Below are 27,426 nucleotides of genomic sequence, written 5' to 3' on the forward strand. Positions count from 1 at the left end.
TTAGAAACGATTTATAATTGATTTGGAGAAGAAGTTTTCTTTGGAAAATCGCCCAAGAGAGTTTATGTTTTGAGAAGATATGAAAAATGGCTGAAAATGCGTCTAAGTGTGGATTTACAGGTCTCTGATGTCGCAATTGCGACCAGGGTTCGCAATTGCAAACCCAGACTCTGCTGTTATCGCATTTGCGAAGCGACCCTCGCATTTGCGAAGTCACTTTTGCGATAATTATGTCGAATTTGCGACGACTGGCCACAACAAGGGGCATTGCATTTGCGATGAATGCTTCGCATTTGTGAGGAAGTGCTGGTCTGGGCTATTTCCCATTTGCGACACAGCCTTCGCATTTGCGTACTCGCATTTGCGAGCCAGGCTTCGCAAATGCGAAGTCTGCAGGCCTGCAACACACCAGTTCAAATCTGCAACACCCTAAGTCCAAATTTCACTCCGTGGCCTATCCAAACTCACCCGAGCCCTCGGGTCTCCAAACCAAACATACACGTAAGTCCAAAAATATCATACGAACTCGTTCGTGCATTCAAATCACCAACATAATATCAACAACTATGAATTTAGCATCAAAATCATGAAATCACTTAAGAACATCAAAATTTTCTAATTTTCTCAAATAAGGTCTGATTCACGTCATTTCAAGTCCGTTTCTTACCGAACTTCATAGACTCAACTTAAATCACATACAAGACCTGTACCGGGCTCCGGAACCAAGATACGGGCCCGATACCATCAAATTTCAAACACATTTCATTTTCAAAAACTCATGCATTTTTCAAAAAACAATTTTCTTTAAAAATTCATTTCTCGAGCTAGGGACCTCGAAATTCGATTCCGGGCATACACCAAGTCCCATATTTTCTTACAGACCTCCCGAGATCGTGGAACACGGATCCGGGTCCGTTTGCTCAAAATGTTGACCGAAGTCAACTTAAATTTATTTTAAAGGCAAGATTCATTATTTTTCACAGATTTTCATATAATGGCTTTCCGGTTACGCGCCCGAACTGCGCACGTAAATCGAGGTGAGGTAAAAAGGAGGTTTTTAGGTCTCAGAATACTGAATTTGTTTCTAAAACAAGTGATGACTTTTTGGGTCATTACAGTTATAATAGTTGTATGTGTGCTAACAAACTAATCGAAAAGGATGTCCAAACATTATGGATATTATTTATTAAAAGGAGACAACTGATAACTTTCTTTGGAAAAATTCAGTTGTCATTAGTAAATTTTTTGTAAAAATAGCACGGGCTAGCCAGTTTTCGGATTGGTCATTCAAAAATAGCCAGCGTTTACCAAGTCAATGAAAAATAGCCACTATTTTGCTGCAAGAGAGACCGGTCCAGCATAATATACTGGAGTTCGGTGCACCTGTGTATGAACTTGCAGCATTTTATGCTGGAACTCCAACACACGGAAAGTTCCAACATAATATACTGGAGATTCGAGCACTTGTGTATGAACTTCCAGCATATTATACTGGACCGGTATACTTTTCTGGAACTCCAGTACATTATGCTGGAGTTCTAGTGTACTTATGCTGGAACTCCATCATATTATGCTGGAGTTCCAGCATACTTATCCTGGAACTCCAGTATAATATGCTGGAGTTCAAGTATACTTATGCTGGAACTCCAGCATAATATACTGGCGTATTTTCCGGTTTTGAACAGTGTTTTCGATGAGATTTATCTTTACATGAAAAGTGGCTAGATTTCGATTACTTTTAAAACTGAGCTATTTTTGAACGACCACTTGTAAATCTGGCTATTTTTGAATTTCTGGTTAGACGAACATGTACAAGAAATCTATTTATATAAAAGAAGGTTAATAACTGACATTGTTACTTTTAAATTGATGTCTAAGTGGACCAGGCCATGATTGGGAAATTTTCATATCTACAAGGTCTATAAGAATAAATAACATTTATCACAACCATTTACAAATTTACATTATATACAACAAAAGATTTTATCCTATCTATATCACAGTTGGCAAAACCTAACCCAAACAATTGAATAATGCTATATTTTAAGCCTAAAAGAGTGGAAAACTTATCAAAACAATCACTCATTTCCTAATAGTAATCTCTCATCATCTTTTTCGGCATTTGTTTTATTCCTTCTAAAAATAGTATCTTCACTCGTAAGTTAACTTTTTCAATACTATTTTTTTTTTTTTTTTGGTGAAAATAAAGTACATATTATATAAAGACCACCAATAACAAATCTGCTAAATCAGTTTCAAAAAATCATATATCCTATAAATAATGATATATTGATGGTATATAATTATATTATGTACGTATATAAATAGATTATGTCACATATATTACTTATATACATACTGTAATATATATGCAGTTAATATGCCAATTACATTTACTGTAATATACATATATTGTGTACGTATAATTAACAAGTATATATTATTAATATACATATAATATATTAGGTATACTATTTGAATATATCATATATTGTATGTTTATACTTATATAATATACATATATAGCCATCTTCAATTAATGTCAAACTCTTCAAGTAACAATTTTCCCCATGTCTTGTCAAAGACAATAACATAAGGGTTGTCAAGATCTTTGAAGAAGTGTATGGATATTAACTAAAGGAGAATAATTTAGAAGTTGTACAATTTTATAGAAAGGTACAGATTTTCAAGATGAATTTATGATACTATCAATAAGCAATATTCAAATTATACCGTCTAATAGCAAAGAATCATGGAATAGCAACATGACAATGTCTGTGAGGGCAAAACTTTAATATTTTACCGTTTCATATACTAAAAAACTAGAAGAGAGAGAAAATAAAAAAAATTGAAAAATTAAAAAGAACATACGTTTTATGTAGGGATATGTAGTTGTGTTATAAAATCTTAAGAGAGATATAAGGATAAGTTTTAGGTGAGAGAATCTCAAGAAAGATATATTAGGAATATTAAAAGTTGTAGATTTTAAAATAAATTGTATTTTATGTAATTTTTTAGAAGCAGTTATAACTTATTTAAATAAGTATCAAAAAAGTTGTATTCTGTATAAATTCCTCATTTAATTTCGCGTTTAGTCGTGCTGGTAAAATTACCTATACGGCTTTGCCAATAACAACGACGACCCAGTGAAATCCCATTAGTGGGATCTGAGAAGGGTAGTGTATATGCAGACCTTACCTCTACCACGAGAGGATACAAAGGTTGTTTCTGAAAAACTATTGGCTCAAGAAGACGAAAAACTATACGGCTTTGTCACTAAACATATATACAACCCTTTTTTTAGCGTACGGTTTTAAGTGTAAAAGTTCCCCTTCTATCAAATGAATCCTATGTCTACGTGCAAATACTCTTGGCTTAAGGCTCTATTCAGATTAGAGGTGGCAAAATGATTAAAAGAAAACAGTTAATCACCCATATTATCTACCAAAAAATGAGTTGGATAATGAACTTTTTAAAAACATATCAAATATGGATAAAAATCATATTATCCATTTAGAAAATGAATAACCAATGGATCTAACTTTTACATGTAAAGCCTCAAATTGGGGTTCCTTACGTTAGGGAGACAAAATTCTCCTAAAAGTGATCATATGCAAGAAGTCATGGATAATATGGTTACTCATATCATCCGCCAGTTAACCCGTTTTTTATCCGTATTAAATATGGGTCGGGTAAGTAATCCGTTTCTTTCATTACCCGTTTCGACCCGAACCATTTCCGACCCAACCCGACTGTTTGCTACTCCTAATTCCAATTAACAACGAAAGTAAAGGAGACAAATATAGCTAACAAATAGGTGACTTCGTATGCCACCATGCATTATCATTCAGCTTCCAGATTTCTCTACCCAAAACTCTTTAGCACCCAAAACAGAGGAATCCAGACAACGAGTAAGAGCAAGACCTCGCCCGGGAAGAAATTTAGTATGGCCCTTCCCCAGACATTGAGTGAATGATGGATGCTTTGTGCATCAAGCTGCCTTTTATTATTAAAAAACTAAAAACAAAAACAGGTAAATCCCTCATAACATACAGCTCAAATCCAGAATGCAGTTGGTTCTAGTAAAAAGTCTTGATGCCATTCATATATACAACGGATACACAATCACAAATTTTTTATGGATTGTGTATTCTCAGTGCTAGCACGACAAGTATAACAAATAAATATTCAACTAAAAAAGTTAATACTGTAACACCAATTCACGAACAAGATGAAATCTAACCCGACAAAATTTCTGGTGTTCTTCAAACAGAGCCGAGGAGATACAACATCGATTAATTTCTCGCATTGGTCCATGCCAAAGTATAGTTACCCTAGAGATAATTTAATTAGTCCATAATACCTAACACACCACAAGCATCTTTATGGTCAAAGGATGGGAACATCACAAATTCCAGGGTCAGAATCAAATTTACCCTAAAAATTAATCTAACTATCAGGGACTGAATGGTTATCAGCCAACACCATTTTTAACCAGGACAAAGACGACCACAACGGCCCACTGGTGAACAGGTAATTGACAGGAAAGAAGGTTATAAGTAATATGTGGGTGAAACTTCTGTATTGAAAACTTCAACCTACAGAAAGTGTCTCTACTCTGAGCTATAATCCTTGTTAAAAGAATTAAAGCATCCTAACAGTAATACATTGTGGAATCACCAGCCAAAATTGATGTTTCCTCGCCTTGCTGCTTGTGACTTTTTGCTAGTTATATAATCCTTACAGAACCTCCAACCACCAGCCAAAAGAGAAAAGGAAAGAGGAGGAAAGCCAGGAAGAGAAAAGAGAAGCCAGTTGGAAAAATGGGGAAGAGTAAAAGTGAAAGGAAAGAGAAAAGGGGGAGCGAGGAAAGGGAAGGAAATGAGAAGTGTGACATCAACCACATCTAGTTTGAGAAACAGGATACAGCTCTCAGTCCATACATCCAGCACCACCTAGACAAAAAAAAAAGGAAAACCGAAAAAAAGAGAAAAAAAAAACAAACAAATAAAAAACAGAAAACATGGGCAGATATTCTTCAGACAGTTAACAAAGAGTACCTTCAGAATGACTAATGTAGGCACCATGAAAGAATAGGAGTCAATGTAGCTATTGAAAAAGTATAACTTCCAGAATCACATACAAGATCCAGATCAAGGAATTGTTCAGATTAGGTTTTTCATACAACGAATATAGCTTCTATATGTTATAGCATGCTATTAGCAAGTTCCAACACACAGTGCAAACATGGACTTCATAGAAACGAATCCCACCAAATAAATGGCTTCACATTTTCTGTTTTTCTAAAGCCTGCTGTTTTTTTAAGTGGCAAATTTTTCCTAATATTTAAAGTAATTGCACGAGGTTTCAATTACCTTATTAGTGTAACCCGCGAGGGACACAAAGCAACTAAAATACAAGCAAGAGAGCCCAGATAAACCACCTGTTAGTCATTTAGACTGCTGTGGCTACTTAATAGTGAGTGAACTACAGCATTCAGCTATAACCACCAAGTCTTCCAGCTATCGCGTTTGCAAGGGTAAAAACTAGAAGCTAGTGAATTCAGCAAGATTTTACCTGTTACGGAACAACAATTGAGTTTCACCAATTAAAGAACAGATATGAGAATATCTGTTCATGCTCGATTCAGGGAGCATCGCGATTCTACTGATCTCAGCAACACCTGGTTGCAACAGCCTTAATAGCAGCCTGCCTAACCAAACATTTTCAAGGGGAAAAAAGGAAAAAAAAAGAAGGGAAAAAAAGAAGAAAATGAAAAAAGGAAGGGCGAAGAAAAGATGAGGAAAGAGGCAATGAATGTGAAGATTAACAACCTTAAACTTTAACATATTTCTTCATCCAAGCAATTTTCAGCCAGCATTCGTAATGTATTTGTTCCAACAGCAGCAATGCCGTCCCATTTAAACAACAAAAATTTTCAATTGCATACCTTCAAATACAATCAGATATAACTGTGCCCATTCATTTGATAAAGCGCCGACAAGAATGATAAAGCGCCGACAAGAATCAGTCCCACAACCTGCATGTTTTTTTGGAATTTAACAGGCCCACCAAGCCACTAAATGAAAATAAAATTGGATCCTCCTACAGAACTACCAGCATCACTAACTCATCATTGCAAAAGTAGTAAATAAAATCACAAGACATCCAAGCTACTTAAGAAGAAATGCTTTTTCAAACCCTTTATCAGTAATTCGCTCAGTTAAGGGTACAGTTAAGAGTACAGTATATGAAGTCATAAAGCTCAAGGGCAATCAAATTCTTCAAGTGGAAGGCATAATTCCCTCACAACAAAGGACATCTGATATACCTTCCGTCACAGTACTGAGATTACTAAAAGGATAAGGAGTAATTAAGATCCTTGAACAGGCATACAATTAACAAGTTACTACCTACTGATAGAGGTAAAAGTTCACCATACATGAGGCTCAAAAAGTAGTTCACAAGAAACTCAGCATAGTTGATCCAAGATGGTGCAGAAGCAAGCTTGATATTCAATCTTTCAACTAATGCTACTTCACTTCCTGCATATGTTCCATTGAAAGACCTGCAAAAGAAGCAAAAATATGCGTATTTGTCATACAAACTGCAACTAATTCACTCTAAGAGATCTTGCTCATCAAAAGGAGTCAATCTGTGTCCTGCGGTCACGTTCTTCCAAGGCACCTTGCCTCCTCAAAACCTTCCATGTTTTCTGCAATGATAAAATAAAATGTTCACAAGATCAACAATCACAAGCCATAACCCATAGATTCAGAAACTCTTCGAATTGGAAGCTATCTGTAGCTGGTTCACATTCCCTTAGCAGGATCTTCTTCAATCAAGCTAGCTTCACTTGTTCCATTATTACTGTCATGCCGCCTGGAACTTTTCTGGTGACCCCTATGACCTCTCACTTCATCCTTTATGGTTTCATCTTCACCTGATCCATGCCTACTTTCAGCAGATTTTGATCTAGAGCGTCCCCTGTGTCTTGATCGTCGGTCATCGGAACGCCTTGTAGACTGTTTACTGCTGTGCTGCTTATCATCGACAGATCTTGACCTGGACCGCTTTTTACTACGACTCTTTGACTTCTCTTTTCTGCTCCTTTCCAATTTATCACTTGAACGATGTTTTTCTTCAGGAGATCTGGACCTTGACTTTGAATGCCTTCTACTTCGATGCTTTGGCTTATCTCCTTTACCTCTATCTAATTTATTACTTGAGTGATATTTCTCTTCAGGAGATTTGGACCTTGACTTGGAGCGCCTTCTAACATGGTGCTTTCTTTTCTCTTCTCTGCTTCTGCCAGAACGATGCTTCTCTTCTGGAGACCTGGACCTGGAGGTTCTTCCATGCTTTGACTTGCTTTCTTCCAGCACTTCTGGTGACATTTTCTTCTGTGCATCCTCAACAATCTGTGGTGATGCTGACCTTCCCTGATCTTTCTCTTCAGGAGATTTGGACCTTGACTTGGAGCGCCTTCTAGCATGATGCTTTCTTTTCTCTTCTCTGCTTCTGCTAGAATGATGCTTCTCTTCTGGAGACCTGGACCTGGAGGTTCTTCCATGCTTTGACTTGCTTTCTTCTGGGACTTCTGGTGACATTTTCTTCTGTGCATCCTCAACAACCTGTGGTGATGGTGACCTTCCCTGGTCCTTCTGCTTGGCTTTTTCACCCCTGCTTCCTTCAAGCTTATCATCAGACTGGTCCCTACCTTCAGCAGACTTTGATCTCGATCGCCTGCTATACTTTGACTTTCTTTCACCATCTTTTGGGGATGACCTACTTCTTCGTCCATGTTCAGGAGATAATGACTCACGGCGAGAAGCTCTACTTGTCTTGTGAACTGGACTTTCTCGGCGGCGTTTTGGTGAGCCTAAATCAGCACGGTAAGATTTTCTAGTTCGAGGACTTGTGCTCCTACTTCGGTTTCTCCTTGAAACAGGAGAACGACGATCATAGAATCTAACAGAATCCCGCCTTCTTCCTCTGTCACTAGCATATCTAACATCCCTATATGACCGCCTTTCATCTTCAATGCCTGAATAACGACGGGATCTTACTGGTGACCTTGATCTATAATCTCTTGATCTCCGCGGCACAGGAGAGAAAGAGCGGGATCTTGGTCTTCGCCTATAACTTATTGGAGATCTGGACTTAGATCTTGATTTGGATGGTGACCTGGATCTTGACCTAGCACGATCAGCAGATGGTGACCTGTGGCAGTTCAGCTCATTAGTAGAAGTCAAATACAGTTAAACCAGCAAATAATGGTAATGAAGACAAATTCTAAACACATTCGGACATCTGGAGACAATTCAATTCCAGAAAAAGAAATTGTCACCTTCCTAGAAAATTGCTCCAGATTAACATTCTTCCCCTTGTTTTTTCACAATAAATAACAACCACTACTAGGTATACATTAAAGCATCTCCTGCGGAACCAAAATAGATTATGCCACAGTCATTCAAACTTATAAATTTTATGTAAACTATGCTCGAGAGCTTCACTAAGGAAGCCTTGTGCTTGGTCCTCCCCCATGCCCACCATTGTAAGACATATGATACTTTGGAGATTCAGAAGGCCAGGCTCATACTTAGGTTCCTCCTCCTAGAACACATTTGCATATAACTTATACAGCCGGTCTAACAACAGTGGCCCCAAAAAGAGAGCTGGTGAACTGTATTATCTTAATTGTGCCATCATGCAAAAAAAAAATTCAAATCTAATTAAGCAAAGTAGATACTAAACTTGAATTTGGTTTCTAGTTGCCTCTTTATCCCTAAAGTTAAAGCCATCCAAGGGGATGCTTAAAGAGTCGCATGACTCACAACTATGTCTATTAAGTAGTCAATTATCATCAACGGATTGAAGATAGCCAGCTATATGTCATCATTCTTGGTATCTGCAAGTATGGGTATTCATAGCTTACACTCACTTAGGGCTGTTTCACAAACGCAAGGCATGATGATGGTCTTCAGGTGTAAAAAGTCCTACTACTAATAGCTAATTAGATAATCCTGACAGCAGTTAGATGAATTACCAAACACATAAGATAGATTATAAACATATGACGGAAATAGTTCAGGTGACATACTTGGCCTTGTCATCAGTTTCCTTATCATCAGAAAGCAGACCATCAGCTTTCAACTTCTTGCTTATTTCTGCAGCTCTTGCGGCAGCCAAATCAGTGGAACTCTTCATGGTTGCAGCTCGATTAGCTGCTTGCTGCGCAGTCATAGCTTGCTGCATTAATAGGGCCTGTTGAAACTGCATCTGCTGCATTGCTACTGCTTGCTGCATCATCAAGGGCAAAGAAGATGAACCCATTGATGAATTTAAAACAGCTGGCTTTGGAGGAAGTTGCTTTGCCATTTCAACATTTAAGGGGCGACCACCAACTTCTATATTGTTCAACGCCAAAGCAGCAGTTGTTTCTTCAGGTTTTGAGTATTCAATGTAAGCAAAATGTTTGGATTCAGTAATGCTACAATCAACGATTGTACCATAGAAACCAAACAGTTGTTTCAACTGATCCACTGTCAGAAGTGGGCTGAGGTTGCTGACTTGCAGAGTTCTTTTAAGGGAATCGGCCTTTCCATCTTGGTCACCTGTTGAAGGTAAAGAACACAAATAGCAAAACAGTAAGAATGAGGTACACTCTTATGGACACCTAGGAGAATGTGTTATATGCTTTCTACACATCATCTATTGTGATGAGTAGGTTGAGGGAAGTAGCAAAGAAAAAGTAGTAAGAGACTATCTGGAAGGAGCAAAGTAGTGGTACATCTCAGTCTTCTCTTTTAAATTATTGCAGCAAACTATTTTGGAGAATATTATTTGGGTAAGAAAAGTTTATGGATCATCGCCAGTAACCACCAAATATGAATTACTTATTGGACAATAATGAGAGATAAAAGTAGCAGTTAAATTTCAAGAATCAATGTTTTAGTGGAGTAAGAAAATTTAAGAATCACTCACAATAATTCATCAACAAATAGGAAGAATTTATTGACCATGATGGGAGCTAGAAATACCAGAGGAATCTTTTGCAGACTGAGCTTGTGCATGCGCTTGAAGAGCTTGAGCAGCAACAATTGCCTGAGCAGCAGCCATTGCAGCCGCAGAAGGTGCCATGGGCACTTGACTAAGAGTTCCCATACTGGTAGTCGCAGCTAGAGCAGTCATTAGAAGATTGTGAGGGGGATGATTGAATTTGCAGTCAGTTTTTGCACACCGTCCGTAAAGGTATTCTCGACAAACTTCCCCAAGAGATGCCCCAATTCCAGGTAAAACTACTCCTCCCAAAGCTCCAGGAACAATACCTGGTATCATCCCGAGCAATCCTGGGACTGCCCCAGATACAGAACCAGAATAGTTTGGCATATTAGGCATGTTCTGGTTGACCATATTTGGAAAATTGGTTGATGGTGCTACACCCAATACTCCACCAGTAGTACTACCTGCATGATATAAATAAAATATTAAAATTTTCAACATCTAGAATACGATGTTGACTTTTCTGCATTTACTTAAGCAGAGTGAACACGTACTGCATGAGAATCAAATCCAAAACACTCCCCCTTACCTTCCACATCACTCTACTGTTTTTTTTGTTTTTGTTTGACACAGTACCAGACTCGAACTCTTGACCTAGTGGCATGAAGAAGACTCTCTCAACCACTATGAACAAGAACGGCTGGTATCCACATCACTCTACTGTTATTTCATTGAACAGGAGGATAGGCTTCAACTTGAGAAACAAATATTTTATTGTTTTCTCAAATATTCACTGCTATCAAATAGCAGTGCATCTACATTTTCTCGCCAATGCTCTGATTTATTTGTAAGGTTTGACTCTTCTATCACTTTTTAAAAGAATACCACAGTATATGTACATACTCATGGAAAGGGACAAATATGATCACACAGAAGACAACATTCTATGTTGGGGGCAGAGCAGAATAATTAGGGGGAAGAGGTAAACTGGATACAATTCGAGACTACTGATGGGTGATGAAAATTGTCCCCAAGGTGAAATCATATAGTCCACAATCACATTGAGGTGTTACTTGTTTACTCTTACTAAGTAGAATCTCAATTTAACACCAAACAACTTTGTTAAAATTGGAAAAGAGAAACAGGTCTTTTTTCAACTAGAACTTTGCTAAAATTGGAAAACAGAAATGGACTTTAAAACATCACAAGTAGGAGCCCCATAAATATTAACTTACCAATTTACTAAGACCAATACAACAACTAAGGGAACTCAACAAGCCATCCTAGTAAACACAGGAATTATCAAGACAAACCATTTATTTAAATATAAGGCAACAATTGAATTGACCATCCTCAATCAAATGGAAACCTCATCTCAGCAACTCCATTGATACTAGATCACAAATAATTCAGCTTCTATTCTGTAGATGTGTGAAGTCTTTGAGCAGCTGGTTTGTGGCCTATTTGGTTTGGATTATCAGAACTATTTTGACTATTTGATGGTTTACTACAATGACCAATTTCATTTAGGTTATAGCTATCAGATCAAAAACCTTTTTTGTGGTACAATAGCCATATAGTAATTCTGATCAATGAAATTGATTAACTTAGGTTAAATAACCCAAACAAGCCTTTATATATTTACAATCCATTTACTAAAAAAAATATCAGCTTCTATTGCAAGCTTGCAACCCAATCAACTATCTCATAACCACAGTTACGATAGAACAAAAACCAGTTACAACTTACTCCGTCCCAAATCTTAAGTCAAATTAGACTTTGGTCAAAAGTATCTTTAGATAAATTTACACCTTTTTTTAAAAAAGTTGTAGGCCGTATAGGCGAAGAAATGGGTGCAAGAACAGCAACTACACCTTAATCCTACTCTAGTTCAGGCTGGATTTATGAATCCCCGCGACCATTCTTCTCCATTGGGACCTATTTAACTCCAATGTTATATAATTCAGATTTTATAATACTAGAGTATCTCTACAATATACTTTTTATGACGGCAGTGTCCCGACCAACTTGTGTGTCGACTATTCCACTGAGTACTTGCTACCCACAAGACAGGTACCGAATAACACTACTCACCAAGATGTAGGTAGATGGAAAGAAATCAGCCGGTGTAGGAACTCATGATTCTCCCGCACTTCATTGACCACTAAGCCATATCATTGGGTGTAGTATCTCTACAACAGTTACAAATATACAAATCTCTAGACAAACTAAAAAAAACTCCTCGTAGCAAATACTAAACAAAATATAAGCTTACTATTGTGACTGAACCTTTATCCCAACTAATTACTAGCATCTGTTGCTTCCATTCTTTTTTTAAAAACTGAACGAAGAAAGTATAAAGCAAAAATGAATTTCACAAAACTGAGTGAAGAAAAAAAAACTAACCTGTGCTGAAGAAAACAGGGAAAGGACTACCCATGATGGGCTTCCCATTACATTCCACATTCACCATATAATTCCCTCTCTTCTGAACAATATAACTCACTGTGTACGTCCCATCACTCATATCCTTTACTATCCCTTCCAAATCCGATCCTCCAACTCCAACACCAGGTGAAACTCTAACCTTAACCTGGGCCCCACCATGCGGAATCTTACGACCGTCGGAGTCCTTCGTGACAACAGTGAACGTCGACGGAGCACACGCCGTTCCGCCGGCGATCCCGGTGCCGGCGGCCGTGCATTTCGTAGGGTCAACAGGACCGATCGGCTTCTCGGCGATCCTCTTCTGCTCGTACTCCTCATCATCTTCGTCGCTATCGGATGCGGCGGCCGCCGCCGCCGCCGCGGCTGAAGCTTCGACGTTTTTGAATGTAGCTTCGAATGCAGCTTTCGCGGCTGCGTCTTTCTCCGCTTCGCTCTTCAGCTTCGCTTCCTCGGCTTGCTTCACCCATATTGACTTCACCGCCGTAATCGCCGTTGAATTGCTTCGGTCAGCCATGTACTACTGTAGCCACAAATGTCCTAACCCTAAATTTTGTGAGGGGGTCGGGTAAGGGATGTCCGGGGTAAGAGAATTTTCATTAAATGCCTAAGAGAAATAGAAAAAATAAGAGGTGCAAATGTATAAAAACCTCAAGTTTTTGGACTCGTATAGGATTTAAAGAAGTAGTAGTACTTAAATAAACTATTGAAAACTATGTGGGTGTTTGGACATAAGAATTGTAAAATTAAAAAAAAAAAAGTGTTTTTTTTATGGTATTTGAAAATTAGAGTTGTGTTTGAACATGAATATAATTTTGGGTTGTTTTTTAAGTTTCTTTTTTTGGTAATTAAATCTTTATATTAACCACCGATATAAATATTTACAAAGCAGTAGATCACCACAACCTACTTCCTTACTGGAAAAATAACTCTCTCTATATCTTCCCTGCCTCCTAATCTCTTTTGTACATTTCTCTCTCAAGCTAACTACTCAGTGTTTACATTTTGTTAAAAGGACACGAGTATAACCCTCAACTCTAATGCTGCACATGCAGACCACTCTCCTTGCAAGGACATCATATGTTGTTGCTTTCTTCTCAAATATCATTGTATTTCTCTCAATCCACACTGTGTGTAAATTTAGCAAATACTAGTTTGAGTATCCTAGCCAGCTGAGATCGCCCCTTTGTTTTCTTTACAATCCAGTTCTGCCATTCAGACCATGATATTGTAAATGGTTGATGCACCTGTAACCATTGCATGAGTCTGAACCATATATTTCTACCATATGCACATTCTGCAAAGACGTGATCCCTTGCTTCTGGTGCTTGATTGCAAAAGCAGCATGTATCGTCCACTTGTATTCCCCAATTCTTCAATCTGTCAGCAGTGAGCAGTCTTCCCTGTATTTGTAGTCACATTGTGAAGATTGCTTTTGGTCGTGCTCGATTCTGATACATTAAACTATTCCATGGAACTTTAGGCAGCTCTCCTAACAATTGCAGGTAAAGCTGCTTGATTACATTCTTTGGTTAGCTTGGCTATTGCTGATGCCTTCCAGGTTACCCTTTGCTCCAAATATTTTCCTTACCATCCAAGATGCCTGTTTTGGTGCTTCCATGATGGCAAAGATTTGATCCCTAATGTAGTAGCTACGGATCCATTTGATCCAAAGCTTATCTTTCTTATTTTCCGTTTCCCAGCATGTTTTTGTGATCGTTGCCTTATTACATAATGCCAAGTTGATCAAGTTAAGTCCCCCTATTGCTCTAGGTGCACACATCTTGTCCCATGCCACTAAAGCTTTTTTAGTGATTACATTCTCCCCCGACCACACATAGCTTCTGCAGTGGGCCTCGGTTGCTTTGACAACTTTAGCTGGTATGATGAAGATTTGTGCCCAATAAGCTTGAATACCAAATATTATATATTGCACCAATTGGATTCTGCCTGATATGAGAGCTTCTTTTCTATCCAAGAGGATATTCGAGCCACTTTTTTTTCGATAAGTGGTTGTCATTGCATTACAGAGAGTTTCTTTGTGTCAAGTGGTATGCCCATATATCTTAAAGGGAGGGATCCTTGACTATAACCTAGCTTTTGATGTATCTCATGCTTCACTTCTAAGTTGACTCCTCCATAGTAAATAGAGCTTTTGGCTAGGTTAGCTTTAAGACCTGATGCTGCTGAGAAAGTGTTGAATCTGTCATGTAGTAATGCTACATATGTAGCATCTCCTCTTATAAATAGTAAGAGATCATCCGCAAAACTCAACTGAGTTAAATCCAGCCTTGAACACATGGGATGATAATGGAATGTCTTTTCCTGTTTCAAAGCCTTCAAATTTCTGCTCAAGTACTCCATTGCGAAAGCAAACAAAAAAGGGGACATTGGGTCCCCTTGCCTCAGTCCTCTAGCTGCATCAAATGGTTTAGTTGTTTCTCCATTGATAAGTATAGTATAGTTAACAGCTGTCACACATTCCATAATGCACTTAGTGAATTTATTTGGGAAGCCCAAACCTTCTAGCATTTGCTGTAAATACCTCCAATCCACTGTGTCATAAGTCTTTTGGATATCCACATTGATGAGACTTCTTGGTGAAATGTTCTTCCTTTGAATAAGCCTTGACCAATTCATGAGCAAGCAAGACATTATCAGCCACCTTTCTACCTGGGATGAATCCTACTTGTATATCTGAGATCATTGAAGCAATGACTTTATGAATTATGTTGGCCAATACTTTGGCAATGAGTTTATATAGTATTGTACGGCAAGTATTGGTCTGTATTCTTTGATGCTTGAATAGTTAGGAACTTTAGGAAGTATTGTGATAGTTGTTCAGTTGATTGCTTTGTATAACTTCCATGTTTAAAAGAATTCCTTAGCTGCTTGCAAATTTCTGTGTTTAGTAGAGGCCAAGCTGTTTTGAAGAATAAGGCATTATATCCATCTACCCCTGGTGCTTTATCATCCCCAATAACACACAGCCCTTCATATATTTCTTGGTCTATAACTTTAGCACAAAGATTGATCTGTTGCATATGTTTGAGCACTACTCCATTTTTCATCACCTGTTTGTTTACTGCAGGTAATTGGGCTGCAGCTGATACCATCAGGGATTTATAAAAGGTAATGATCTCTTCTTGGATCCGGTAATGGTCTGTTAGTCTATCTCCAAAAGCATTGACTAGTTCTGTGATAACTTTTCTTTGTCTTCTTTCCTTCATAATTGCTGAAAAATACTTGAAGTTTGTATCTCATAGTCTTATCCATTTAGCTCGGTCTTTCTGTTGAAGGATGCTTTCTTCTATTAATGACCATTTTTCCATATTCTCTAAGAGTTGTTTCTCTTCAGCAACTAGTTCATCTGAGTAGCAGCTAAACATTAGATCTTGTATCCCCTACAGCTTATTCCTAGTTTGCTCCAGTCTTTCTTTGATACCTCTAAACTCTATGTTATTTAATTGCTTCAGTAATGGCCTTAGAGCCTTCAGTTTGTACCAAACATTCTTCATAGGATTTGAAGTATGATGTTCTTTCCATACTTCTTCTACTAATGCCATGGAGTTTGGATGGTTAGCCCATACATTGAAGAATCTAAATGGAATCTTACCACTTGGTTCTGTTCTCCTCATTGTTATTACCATCGGAGCATGATCTGATATGAATGGGAGTCTGCATTCTACTTCAATATGCCCATATGTTTGCATCCAGTCATCATTTCCTATAGCTATATCAATTTTGCTATAGACTCGATCAACACCTTATTGCTTATTTGACCAAGTGTAGAAACCCCCTTTCAAGGTAACTCATTCAAGTTTAACACATGCATACAGTCTGAAAAGTCTTGCACTTCATTGCTTGTGACTGGATTACCATAAAGCCTATCTTGTATTATCAAAACTGAGTTGAAGTCTCCCCAGATGATCCATGGTTTAGTGCTTTGTGGTGCTAAGGCTTGTAACTATTGCCACAATGGTTTCTTATCATTGGTGTTGAATCCATAGACTACTGTCATGAAGCAGTTAATTGGATTCTTTCTACCAACTATACTACAATGCATTAGTTCCAAAACAATTAGGAACGGTCCTGGCATGGACCAATGCTCTTTTGGTCCTGATGGTCCGGCGAGGCGGTGACCAATGTTCTTTTGGCCCACGAAAGGTGCCAAATTCTCGTTTTATGGCCCTAAAACGTCAAAAGAAAAAAAAGAACGGTCATGGCGGGGCGGTGAACAATGTTCCTTAGGGAATTTTTTATGGTCAGGAAAAATTTTAGGAGGTCCTGGTCCGGGGGCCTAGGCCCACGCGGAAGGCGTGGGCTATAGCTAAGGGTGGCATGTGGGCCGGTTAGGACCGGGTTCGGCCCAGGACCGCAAGCCCATATGGGCGATGGGCCTAAATGGTCCTAACCGGATAGGACGGGGACCGTGGGGAGGTGGACTGGGTAGTGGGCCGGTCTTGTACAATAGGCCCGCGAGACTGGGACCGTTTGGGCCCGCGACCAACTGATAAGTGGGTCGGTTCAAGTTGTCCTAACCGGCCCTAAATGGGCCTAATCGGGCCCAACGACTCTAAATTTAAAAAATATCTGCCCGTTAGGGCATTTAAAAGTAGTTGTTTGGGCTGCCAAAATAGTCGTTGGCTATTTACAAAATAGCCATTTAACCCCCCCAAACTTTATTTTAACCCCAAACTTTTTGTAATTACACTTTTCCGTATTTTCAACTATAAATACCCCCTCACTCTTTCATTTTTCTCACCAAATCATCAATCTCTCTCAATCTCTCTCTAATTTTCTTCTATAATTGCTTACTTTATTGTTGCAATTTGTGAAAAATTGCGGAAAATCCAAGAGTGATTGCAAAAATAGTCCTTTTTTGGCATTGTTTTTTAAGAAATAACACTTTTAGTAATTACTAATTTGGCCCTTTGAAAAACTATAAATACTCCCCCATGTTCTTCATTTCTTCACTCATCTCTCAGTTCTCAAACTCAAATTCTCAATTCAAGTTAAATCATGCCCCATACTTCTAGAGTGCGCTCATATGTCTGGGAACACTTTGAGGTGATAGAAGAAAATGAAGAAGTTCACAATGTAAAGTGCGAGAACTGTGGTCTAGTCTTAAATCTTCGTCTAAAGTGGGTGGGCATAGGCTGTTTAAGGAGGCATATGAAGAGTTGTCTTGAGCGTCCTCCAGAAATTCGTATTTAAGTTGATTTGAGACAATTTGTGTTATTTTTAAATTATTAGATGTATTTATGCTTAATATTTTAGGTTGTTAGATTATTTTGAAGTATTATAATGCAATGAAAATTTAATTTTACTCTTTTTCCGTTAATTTAGTTGTTGTTAAATGTAAACTTTAATTTGTAAGTTTGAAATAATAAAAGAACTTGCAAATTATAAGTGCAATTTTTTTCCATCTTCATAAGATTGTTTTTTTGTTTTATATTTTTACTTTATATTAATATAAATTACGATAGTTATACAAAATACAAAAAAACAACAAATTCTAGACAACCTTCTACAATATTTTTGTGTTTAAATTTGAATGAAAAAAAATTTAGGTCACAATTCTATAATATAAGTTTACAAGGAATTGCCTTAGATAAAAATTAAAAAAAAAATTAGAAAGTAACCGTTGGGCACACTTAGGCCCACATAGGCCCGGGACCGGCCCACTTAGCCTGGACCATTAGTTCGTGGTCCCGGTCCCGAGCTGGTTCTTACAAAAAGCCCACGAAGCTCGGGCCCACTTAGGACCGACCCACGAAGTCTATTTAGGACCGGGCCCGGCCCACATTACAGCCCTAGCTATAACACACGAAAATATAAGAATCAGGTTGAATTNCTTTTCCCGGTTGTTTTGAGCCTTTTCCTTGTTGTCTCACCATTGTCTGCAAACATCATTCAATGTATTTTTTAGTATGAATCAAGGCAGTTCAAGTTATTGCAGCAGAACAAAATGCAGAACAGAGTCATAGTGTTGCAGATAGTTGCAAAAATTGCCCAGTGCGGACCGCACAAAATGGTAGTGCGTCCGCATAGGGACCTCCGCGGACCGCACAGAAACGACCGCGGTCCGCACAAGTTGGGGGTTCCAAAACATAGCCTCTGAATCTCATCAGTGCGGTCCGCACAAAAGCAACTGCGGCCGCACTGGGGTACCGCGGACCGCACTGAATTGACCGCGGTCCGCACAGAGTGCCCAGATTTGGCACTAAACTAGGGTTTCCAAATTTTGCTTTTAAGCTCAATTTTTCCCCCACCTAATTAGTGTCTCTAAATGATTGCTCAGTCCATTATACTAACTAAGTCCACATGAATTAAGATTTAAACTAACCTAGCATGGAAATTTAAAACAATAGTGGAGGAAGAAGACCTAAAAGCTAAGAAAAACAAAAATTAACAAAATTAAACAAGTACAGGGAAGATTATGGTACCAGATAATGAGATGAAGTGAAGCAAGAAGTTCCAATCAATTAATTACAAGCAAGGGCGTGATGAACAATGTTTTGTTAGGTCTGAGAGTGAAGGGTTCTAAAAGGGTAAAAGGAGGCCCTCAGAGACTATTTATAGAAAAAGTCCTGGGGCCCATTCTCACCTACCAGTGCGGACCGCACAAAATGGACCGCGGTCCGCACTGGGTTGCTATGTACAAGTTTGAGAAGACAACCCTCTGCGGTCCGCACAAAATGGACTGTAGCCGCAGAGGCCCACTGCGGACCGCGTAAAATGGACTGCGGCCGTGGTGGCAAACTTCAGAGAGCATTTTTAACACCCTTGACCAGTACGAACCGCACAAAATGGTAGTGCAGCCGCACTGGAAACTTCAAAGACCTGTGCATTTTTTTAATTATGTCCTGCACTGCATCAACTCAACCCTGTAACATCTCACAACCAGTTAGCCCAAAAATCATTCCTATACTACAAAGAAAATCAAAGAAAAACAAGAAGAAAAACACATGGGTTGCCTCCCAAGAAGCGCCTGATTTAACGTCGCGACACGACGCACGTTACCATCCAATCATTTGAAATGAACAACAGCCACCACATGGCTATCATCAAACTTCCCAAGATAATGCTTGACACGGTGCCCATTCACTCTAAAGACTTCACCATTTTTGTTTTTCAAATCAAGAGCATCAAAGGAGGTCACCAACACAACTTCAAACGGTCCACTCCATTTTGATTTAAGCTTTTCCGGAAACAGACGTAACTGGGAAATGAACAAGAGAACCAAATCACCAACTTTGAACTCCTTTCCACGAGCATATTTATCATGAAGGTACTTCATCTTGTCCTTATACAAGGACGAACTAGAGTAGGCATGGAACCGGAATTCATCAAGTTCATTGAGTTGCTCCACCCGAAGATTAGCAGCTATATCCCAATCAAGATTCAACTTCTTCAAGGCCCACATGGCCTTATGCTCCAACTCCACTGGTAGATGACATGCTTTCCCAAACACCAACCGGTACGGCGACATACCAATTGGGGTCTTGTAAGCGGTCCGGTAAGCCCATAGAGCATCATCTAACTTTTTAGACCAATCGGTCACCACAGTCATCCCACCCTTCTTCGGTACACATTGCACCGGAGAAGTCCATGAGCTATCGGAGATTGGATACACCACACCTGCATCTAGCCACTTGATCACTTCTTTCTTCACCACTTCTTGCATTGCCTCATTGAGCCTCCTTTGATGTTCCAAGGAGGGCATTGCATCATCCTCCAAAATAATCTTGTGCATGCAAAATGCGGGGCTTATTCCCCGAATGTCAGCTAGAGTCCATCCAATTGCCTTTTTCCGCTTTTTGAGCACCGCCAACGTGGCATCTACCTGCATGTTAGGAAGACAAGAGGAAAGAATAACTGGTAAAGTTGAATTAGAGCCCAAGAATTCATACCTAAGGTGTGGAGGTAATGGCTTCAACTCCACCACCGGGAGTTCCTCAATTGAAGGCTTTGTTGGAGGCGTCTTTCTATTTTCAAGATCCAAAGAAAGTTTCCTAGGCTCATAAGAATAAGAGCCCTTTCCATGTAAAACATTCACGCACTCCACTCGGCCCGCGTCATCATTGACATCCAAATTCAATAATACGGCCTCCAAAGGGTCCTCAACATTGATCATTGCACTAGTATCATCAATTATCACAGCCGTGACTAAATCCACAAATGAACACACTTCGGTACAATTAGGCTGCTTCATTGACTTGCAAACATGAAATACTACCTTCTCATCACCCACTCGGAAAGTGAGTTCCCCTGCTTCCACATCAACTAGAGCCTTCCCCGTAGCAAGGAAAGGTCTCCCTAATATGATCGGGACCTCGTAATCTACCTCACAATCCAATATCACAAAATCAGCTGGCAAGATGAATTTGTCCACCCGGACGAGCACATCATCAACAATACCCAATGGTCGCTTCATAGATCGGTCTGCCATTTGCAAACGCATGGAAGTTGGCCTCGGAGGCCCAATACCCAAAGTCTTGAAAACTGAGAAGGGCATTAAATTGATGCTTGCCCCAAGATCACATAAAGCTTTGGCAAAGTCTGCACTACCAATAGTGCAGGGGATAGTGAAAGCACCAGGATCCTCTAATTTCGGGGCCATTGAATGTACTATAGCACTAACTTGGTGGGTCATCTTGATAGTTTCACAGTCCATTGATCTTTTCTTTGTAACCAAATCCTTCATGAATTTAGCATAACCAGGCATTTGCTCCAAAGCCTCCACCAAAGGCACGTTGATGGATAAGCTCTTCATCATGTCAATGAACTTTTTGAATTGATTCTCACTTTTCTGCTTGGATAGCCTCTGAGGATAGGGGGTGGCCTAGGCAAAGGTGCCTTGGCTTTTGGCACAACCGGCTCCGGCATGTCAATTACGTGCTCCCTAGACGGGTTCACGGCCTCTTGAGTTTCCACCTCGGTTTCATTAATGTCAATCCTCACTTCATTGTTCACATTGTTATCAACCACATCTTCAACTACCAAAGGAACCGCATCTTCTTGCAACTCAACATCATCATCATCAACAACTTGCTTTTGTTTCGAAGCATTCACATCACCGCCTCTCCCACTTCTTGTTGTAACCTCCATAACATGGTTGGTCCCACCCTTTGGGTTCACTACCGTATCACTTGGTAGAGCACCCTTCAGGCGTGTATTCAAGGACTGAGAGATTTGACCTAGTTGCACCTCCAGATTCCTAATTGAAGTATTGTGAGAAGCTAATTGCGCATCCGAAAATCGCATTCTTTTTCATCATTTGTTCGAACATCATTTCAATTCTACCCATTTCATTGTTTGATGAACTAGGCCCTAGGATGGAAAAGGAGGTGGATTGTTCGGTTGTTGGTACATTGGGGGCCTTTGAAAGCCTTGCCCCCGGTTTCCTTGGTTCCCATTATTCCATCCGCCTTGATTGTTATTGTTGCCCCAATTGTTATTATTACCATTCCAATGCCCTTGGTTGCCTTGATTGTTGTTCTGATTGCCCCAGTTGTTGTTTTGATTATTGTTCCCCCAATTACCACTGTTTTGTTGTTGATTGCCCCAATTGCCCTGGGGTCGCCACTGTTGTTGGTTGGAAGAGTTGCCCCATTGGCCTTGAAAATTATTTATATATTGTACCTCTTCATTTTGCTCATCATAGCCATCATTTTGAAACCCATCACAATCATCATCAAATTGCTCAGAATTCCCTTGGTTTTGTTGCCTTCGTTGCCTTCTCATGTTAACAAGCATATTCACACCCTCCATGGAATTCACTTGGCGAGGATTTTGGACTTGTTGCAACTGTGCCTTAGCCAATTGGTTCATAGTAGTTGTCAACTCCACTATAGCCTCTCCATGGTCATGTAGTTCCTTATGCAAATGAATAACCGTAGGTCACCTTGGGGAACATTGGCCCTACTTTGCCATGCGGAAGACGTGCCCGCCATCTCATCAAGAACGGCACAAGCTTCATCATACGTCAATTTCATAAAATTACCCCAAGCAAGTTGATTCACTATGCATTGATTTGTAGTGTTGATGCCTCGGTAGAAAGTTTGTTGCAACATATTCTCCGTAATGTCATTATTGGGGCATTCCTTTACCATCGTTCTATACCACTCCCAAATCTCATGCAAAGGTTCCGTGGGCTCTTGCTTGAAGGCCAATATCTCATCTCAAAGTGCCGCCATGTGCCCGGGTGAGAAAAATTTAGCAATAAATTTGTCCGCCAACTCATCCCAAGTTGTGATGGAATGGTTGGAGAGTCTCTCTAGCCAATCCAATGCTTTCCCCCGAAGTGAGAAGGGAAAAAGCCTCAACCTAAGAGCACCTCGGACACATTCATCTTCTTGCTACCCCAACATGTATCCACGAACCCCTTGAGATGTTTGTATGCATTTTAATCTGCAGCGCCCGTGAAATACCCACGCTGCTCAAGTAAAGTCAACATCACATTGGTTATCTAAAAATTGCCCGCCCGGATTCTGGGTGGGACAATAGCACTTGCATAGCCTTGGTTCGGTAGCACCCGAGGAACCGCTCTTGGAGGTGGCGGAGGAGGGTCTGGAACATTTTCATTAGCATTGGCCTGGCGGCCTCGTCGTGGTCCGGGAGGTACAAGAGGCACCTTGTCTTCTCCAATGTCATCTACCTCCTCCCCCGCAAGCACGTTTCCAAGAGGGTCATTAGCATTTAAACCCATTTTGGTACCTGTAGTATTGACACACACAAATTAGTAACAAGAAGGAAAGAAGAACAAAACACAAAACTAACTAAATAGATAGCCAAAACCGTTAGCTCCCCGGCAACGGCGCCAAAAAGTAATCTCTGCCAACTCCACACAACTAAAAAGTAGCAAGAGAGGGTCGCAATAGCTTTTACCCGATTTTGGGTCGGGATCGAATCCTCAGAGAGCTAGAATTGGAGTTGAGTATCTACTTAGGTTGGAATTGCGTATTTGTTCCAAATATCACTTCTATTCATTTTTGTTTTTTCTTTATATTCTACTCTTAACAAACTACAAATTATAATTGCAACTAAATTAAACTAAGAGTAAATTGCCACAAGTTGTATCTAATAGTTTAAAAGGCACTAGGGTAGTGACTTTCACCTAGGTGACCAATTGACGGGTACTTGCATCCAAGGCACGATTGACATGATTGTGGAATATGTTATAACTGTTGCTCGATACTACCCACTCTACACCTCTCGGTAGAAAGAGTGATTTTGTCCAATTGACTTTCTCAAGACCAATTGGGTATGCATATTTGTCCAAGCAACTAGGGTTCAAGTCGGGTATTACTCTCTCGAGGTTTAACCCTTTAATTGGGACTATCAAATCTCTTGAGTCCATCCCAGTTCCTTGTTGAGTCAATTTTGGAGACTTAGGCTCTCTTTCTCAAGAAGAGCCCAAGTCAACTTAGCACAACTAGTGTTTGCAACCACTAATTCATAAATTAAACCAAAAAATTGACCCAAATAACAAACACCCATAGTCAATCTAGCCTTAAATCACAACATCCATTAATTACCCACACTAGGGTTGAGCCACAACCCTAGCTAATGGGTCTAGCTACTCATGCTTGAAGAGAAAATCAGAGAAATAGATGAAGGAAAAGACATATTGATTAATTACTAAAGTAGATACAAAGATTCAATGATAAAAACTAAGTAAGAGTGACCAAAATGGCTAAGAAAAGTCTTCTCACGAGCGCAGCTACTGTATTACAACGTCAGATACCCTAAAAATGGAAAAAGAATCTATTTATACTAAGCTGGAAAACTGGACAAAATTGCCCCTTGGGGATCAGTGCGGACCGCACAAAATGGTGTGCGGCCGCACTAGGCTCTTGAACTTGAAATTTTGACTCTCTGAACCCAGGCTCCGCGGACCGCACAGAATGGACTGCGGCCGCGGAGGCTTTCAATGCGGTCCACGCAGAATCGACTGTGGACCGCACAGGCTTAATCTTCTGAACTTGGCATCTCTTTGAACTTTGGTTCGGCTGACCGCACATAATGGTAGTGCGACCGTGGTGCCTCTATGCGGACCGCACAAAACCTTCTGCGGTCGCACTGCCTTGATGCCTGAAAATCTAGCTCTTTGAATCTCCCTAGTGCGGACCGCACAAAGTGTAGTGCGGCCGTACTAGGCCTGCTTCTCATGAGTTTTGTCTTGTCTTTGGTACTTGTGCAGGTTTCACTCCTTCTGAGCCGATCTTTGACATCTTGTCACTTTGTTGATCAAACCTGCAATCAAGCACAACTTATGAGCCTTTTGGGACTATTTTGTATGAATTTATAATCAAAGCATAGGCACAAAGGGGTATAAAATGCGTCAAAATCCCTAGTTATCAGCTGCGCATATCCTGCTCGGTCTCCGAGGTCGCCTCCTCGACCGACTGACCCCGCCACTGAACCTTCACGGATGCAATGTTCTTTGACCTAGCTTCCTGACCTGCCTGTCCAATATTTCCACTGGCTCCTCAACATAAGATAGATCTTTCTCCAACTGGACTGAGCTGAAATCCAACACGTACGACGGATCACCGTGATACCTCCGGAGCATAGAAACATGAAATACCGGATGAACTCCTGCCAAGCTGGGAGGTAAGGCAAGCTTGTAAGCAACCTCCCCAACATGCCTCAATATCTCAAAAGGGCCAATAAACCTCGGACTTAACTTCCCCTTCTTCCCAAATCTCATAACGCCCTTCATAGGCAAAACCCGAAGCAGAACCCGCTCTCCAACCATATAGGAAACATCATGAACCTTCCGGTCCGCGTAACTCTTCTGTCTGGACTGGGCTGTACGGAGTCTATCCTGAATCACCTTGACACTCTCCAAGGCATCCTGAACCAAGTCTGTGCCCAATAATCTGGCCTCACCTGTCTCGAACCAACCCACCAGAGATCTATATCGCCTACCATATAAGGCCTCGTACGGTGCCATCTGAATGCTGGACTGATAGCTGTTGTTGTAGGAAAACTCTGCCAATGGTAAGAACTGATCCCATGAACCTCCAAACTCAATCACACACGCACATAGCATATCCTCAAGAATCTGAATAGTGCGTTCGGACTGTCCGTCCGTCTGAGGGTGAAATGCTCTGCTCAACACCACCCGAGTACCCAACTCCTGCTGTACGGCTCTCCAAAATCGCGATGTGAACTGAGTACCTCTGTCTGAAATGATGGAAAGTGGAATACCATACAGACGGACAATCTCCCGGATATAAATCTCCGCCAACCGCTCTGAGGAATAGGTAGTACACACAGGGATGAAATGCGCGGACTTGGTCAGCCGATCCACAATAACCCAAATGGCATCGAACTTCCTCAAAGTCCTTGGGAGCACAGATACGAAGTCCATGGTGATCCGCTCCCATTTCCACTCCGAAATCTCTATCTGCTGAAGCAATCCACCCGGTCTCTGGTGCTCATACTTCACCTGCTGACAATTAAGGCACCGAGCTACAAACCCAACTATATCCTTCTTCATCCGCCTCCACCAGTAGTGCTGCCTCAAATCCTGGCACATCTTCGCAGCACCCTGATGAATGGAATACCGCGAACTATGGGCCTCCTCTAGAATCAACTCTCGAAGCCCATCAACATTGGGTACACAAACTCGACCCTGCATCCTCAGTACTCCGTCATCACCAATAGTCACATCTCGAGCATCGCCATGCAACACTTTGTCCTTGAGGACAAGCAAAAGAGGGTCATCAAACTGACGCTCCCGGATACGATCAAACAAGGAAGACCGAGAGAGCACACAAGCTAGAACCCGACTGGGCTCCGAAAGGTCCAACCTCACAAACTGGCTGGCTAAGGCCGGAACATCCATCGCCATAGGCCTCTCTGCTGCTGGTAAATAAGCCGAACTCCCCAAACTCTCTACCCGGCGGCTCAAAGCATCGGCCACCACATTGGCCGTGCCCGGATGATACAAGATAGTGATGTCATAATCCTTCAGCAGCTCTAGCCATCTCCTCTATCGCAAATTAAGGTTCTTCTGCTTGAACAGATGCTGCAAACTCCAGTGATCAGTATATATCTCACAAGGCACACTGTACAAGTAATGAAGCCAGAACTTCAAGGCATGAACAATGGCAGCTAACTCAAGATCATGGACAGGATAATTCTTCTCATGTATCTTCAACTGTCTGGACGCGTATGCAATCACCCTACCGTCCTGCATCAATACCGCTCCAAGGCCAACTCCCGAGGCATCACAATAGACAGCATAAGACCCCGAACCGGTAGGCAATATCAAAACTGGGGCTGTAGTCAAAGCTGTCTTGAGCTTCTGAAAGCTCTCCTCGCACTCTTCCGTCCACTGGAACGGAGCACCCTTCTGGGTCAATCTGGTCATAGGTGCTGCAATAGATGAAAACCCCTGAACAAATCGACGGTAATAACCCGTCAAGCCAAGAAAACTACGGATCTCGGTAGTTGAGGATGGTCTGGGCCAACTCTGCACGGCCTCCACTTTCTTCGGATCCACCTGAATACCCTCTCTCGAGACCACATGACCCAAGAACGCCACGGAATCCAGCCAAAACTCACATTTTGAGAACTTAGCATACAACTTCTTCTCTCTCAAGGCCTGGAGCACTGTCCTCAGGTGCTGCTCATGATCTTCCCGACTCCGGGAATATACCAGAATGTCATAAATAAAAACGATCACGAATGAATCAAGATATGGACGGAAAACACTGTGCATCAAATGCATGAAGGCCGCTGGGGCATTAGTCAGCCCAAATGACATAACAAGGAACTCGTAATGACCATAGCGAGTCCTGAAGGCAGTCTTCGGGATATCTGGCTCCCGAATCTTCAATTGATGATAGCCTGAACGCAAGTCAATCTTAGAAAACACACAATCACCCTGCAACTGGTCGAACAAGTCATCAATACGAGGTAAAGGATAGCGGTTCTTCACTGTCACCTTATTCAACT

The 27,426-nt window shown here is 40.6% G+C and overlaps 1 protein-coding gene across 5 annotated transcripts; it reads right to left on the reverse strand.

Moving 5' to 3' along the window:
- Positions 1-4,056: 4,056 nt before the first annotated feature.
- On the reverse strand, positions 4,057-13,062 carry LOC109216421 (serine/arginine repetitive matrix protein 2). Of its 5 annotated transcripts, none has more exons than XR_002066491.1 (7): positions 12,412-13,062; positions 10,044-10,469; positions 9,104-9,617; positions 6,443-8,223; positions 5,951-6,040; positions 5,578-5,709; positions 4,057-4,955 (listed from the first exon to the last, which is right to left on the reverse strand). XR_002066491.1 is itself a non-coding variant. In XM_019380571.1 (4 exons), the coding sequence occupies exons 1-4, from the start codon at positions 12,965-12,967 to the stop codon at positions 6,813-6,815; spliced, it is 2,907 nt and encodes a 968-aa protein (XP_019236116.1). In that variant the 5' UTR covers positions 12,968-13,062; the 3' UTR covers positions 6,175-6,812. The 5 variants fall into 5 exon arrangements, 1 of the variants encoding a protein (XP_019236116.1); XR_002066488.1 differs by having other exon boundaries at positions 5,578-5,713; XR_002066490.1 differs by having other exon boundaries at positions 5,835-6,040.
- Between the last annotated feature and the right edge of the window lie 14,364 nt (positions 13,063-27,426).

The sequence above is a fragment of the Nicotiana attenuata genome, unplaced genomic scaffold (genome assembly GCF_001879085.1).
Source record: "Nicotiana attenuata strain UT unplaced genomic scaffold, NIATTr2, whole genome shotgun sequence".
Lineage (NCBI taxonomy): Eukaryota > Viridiplantae > Streptophyta > Magnoliopsida > Solanales > Solanaceae > Nicotiana > Nicotiana attenuata.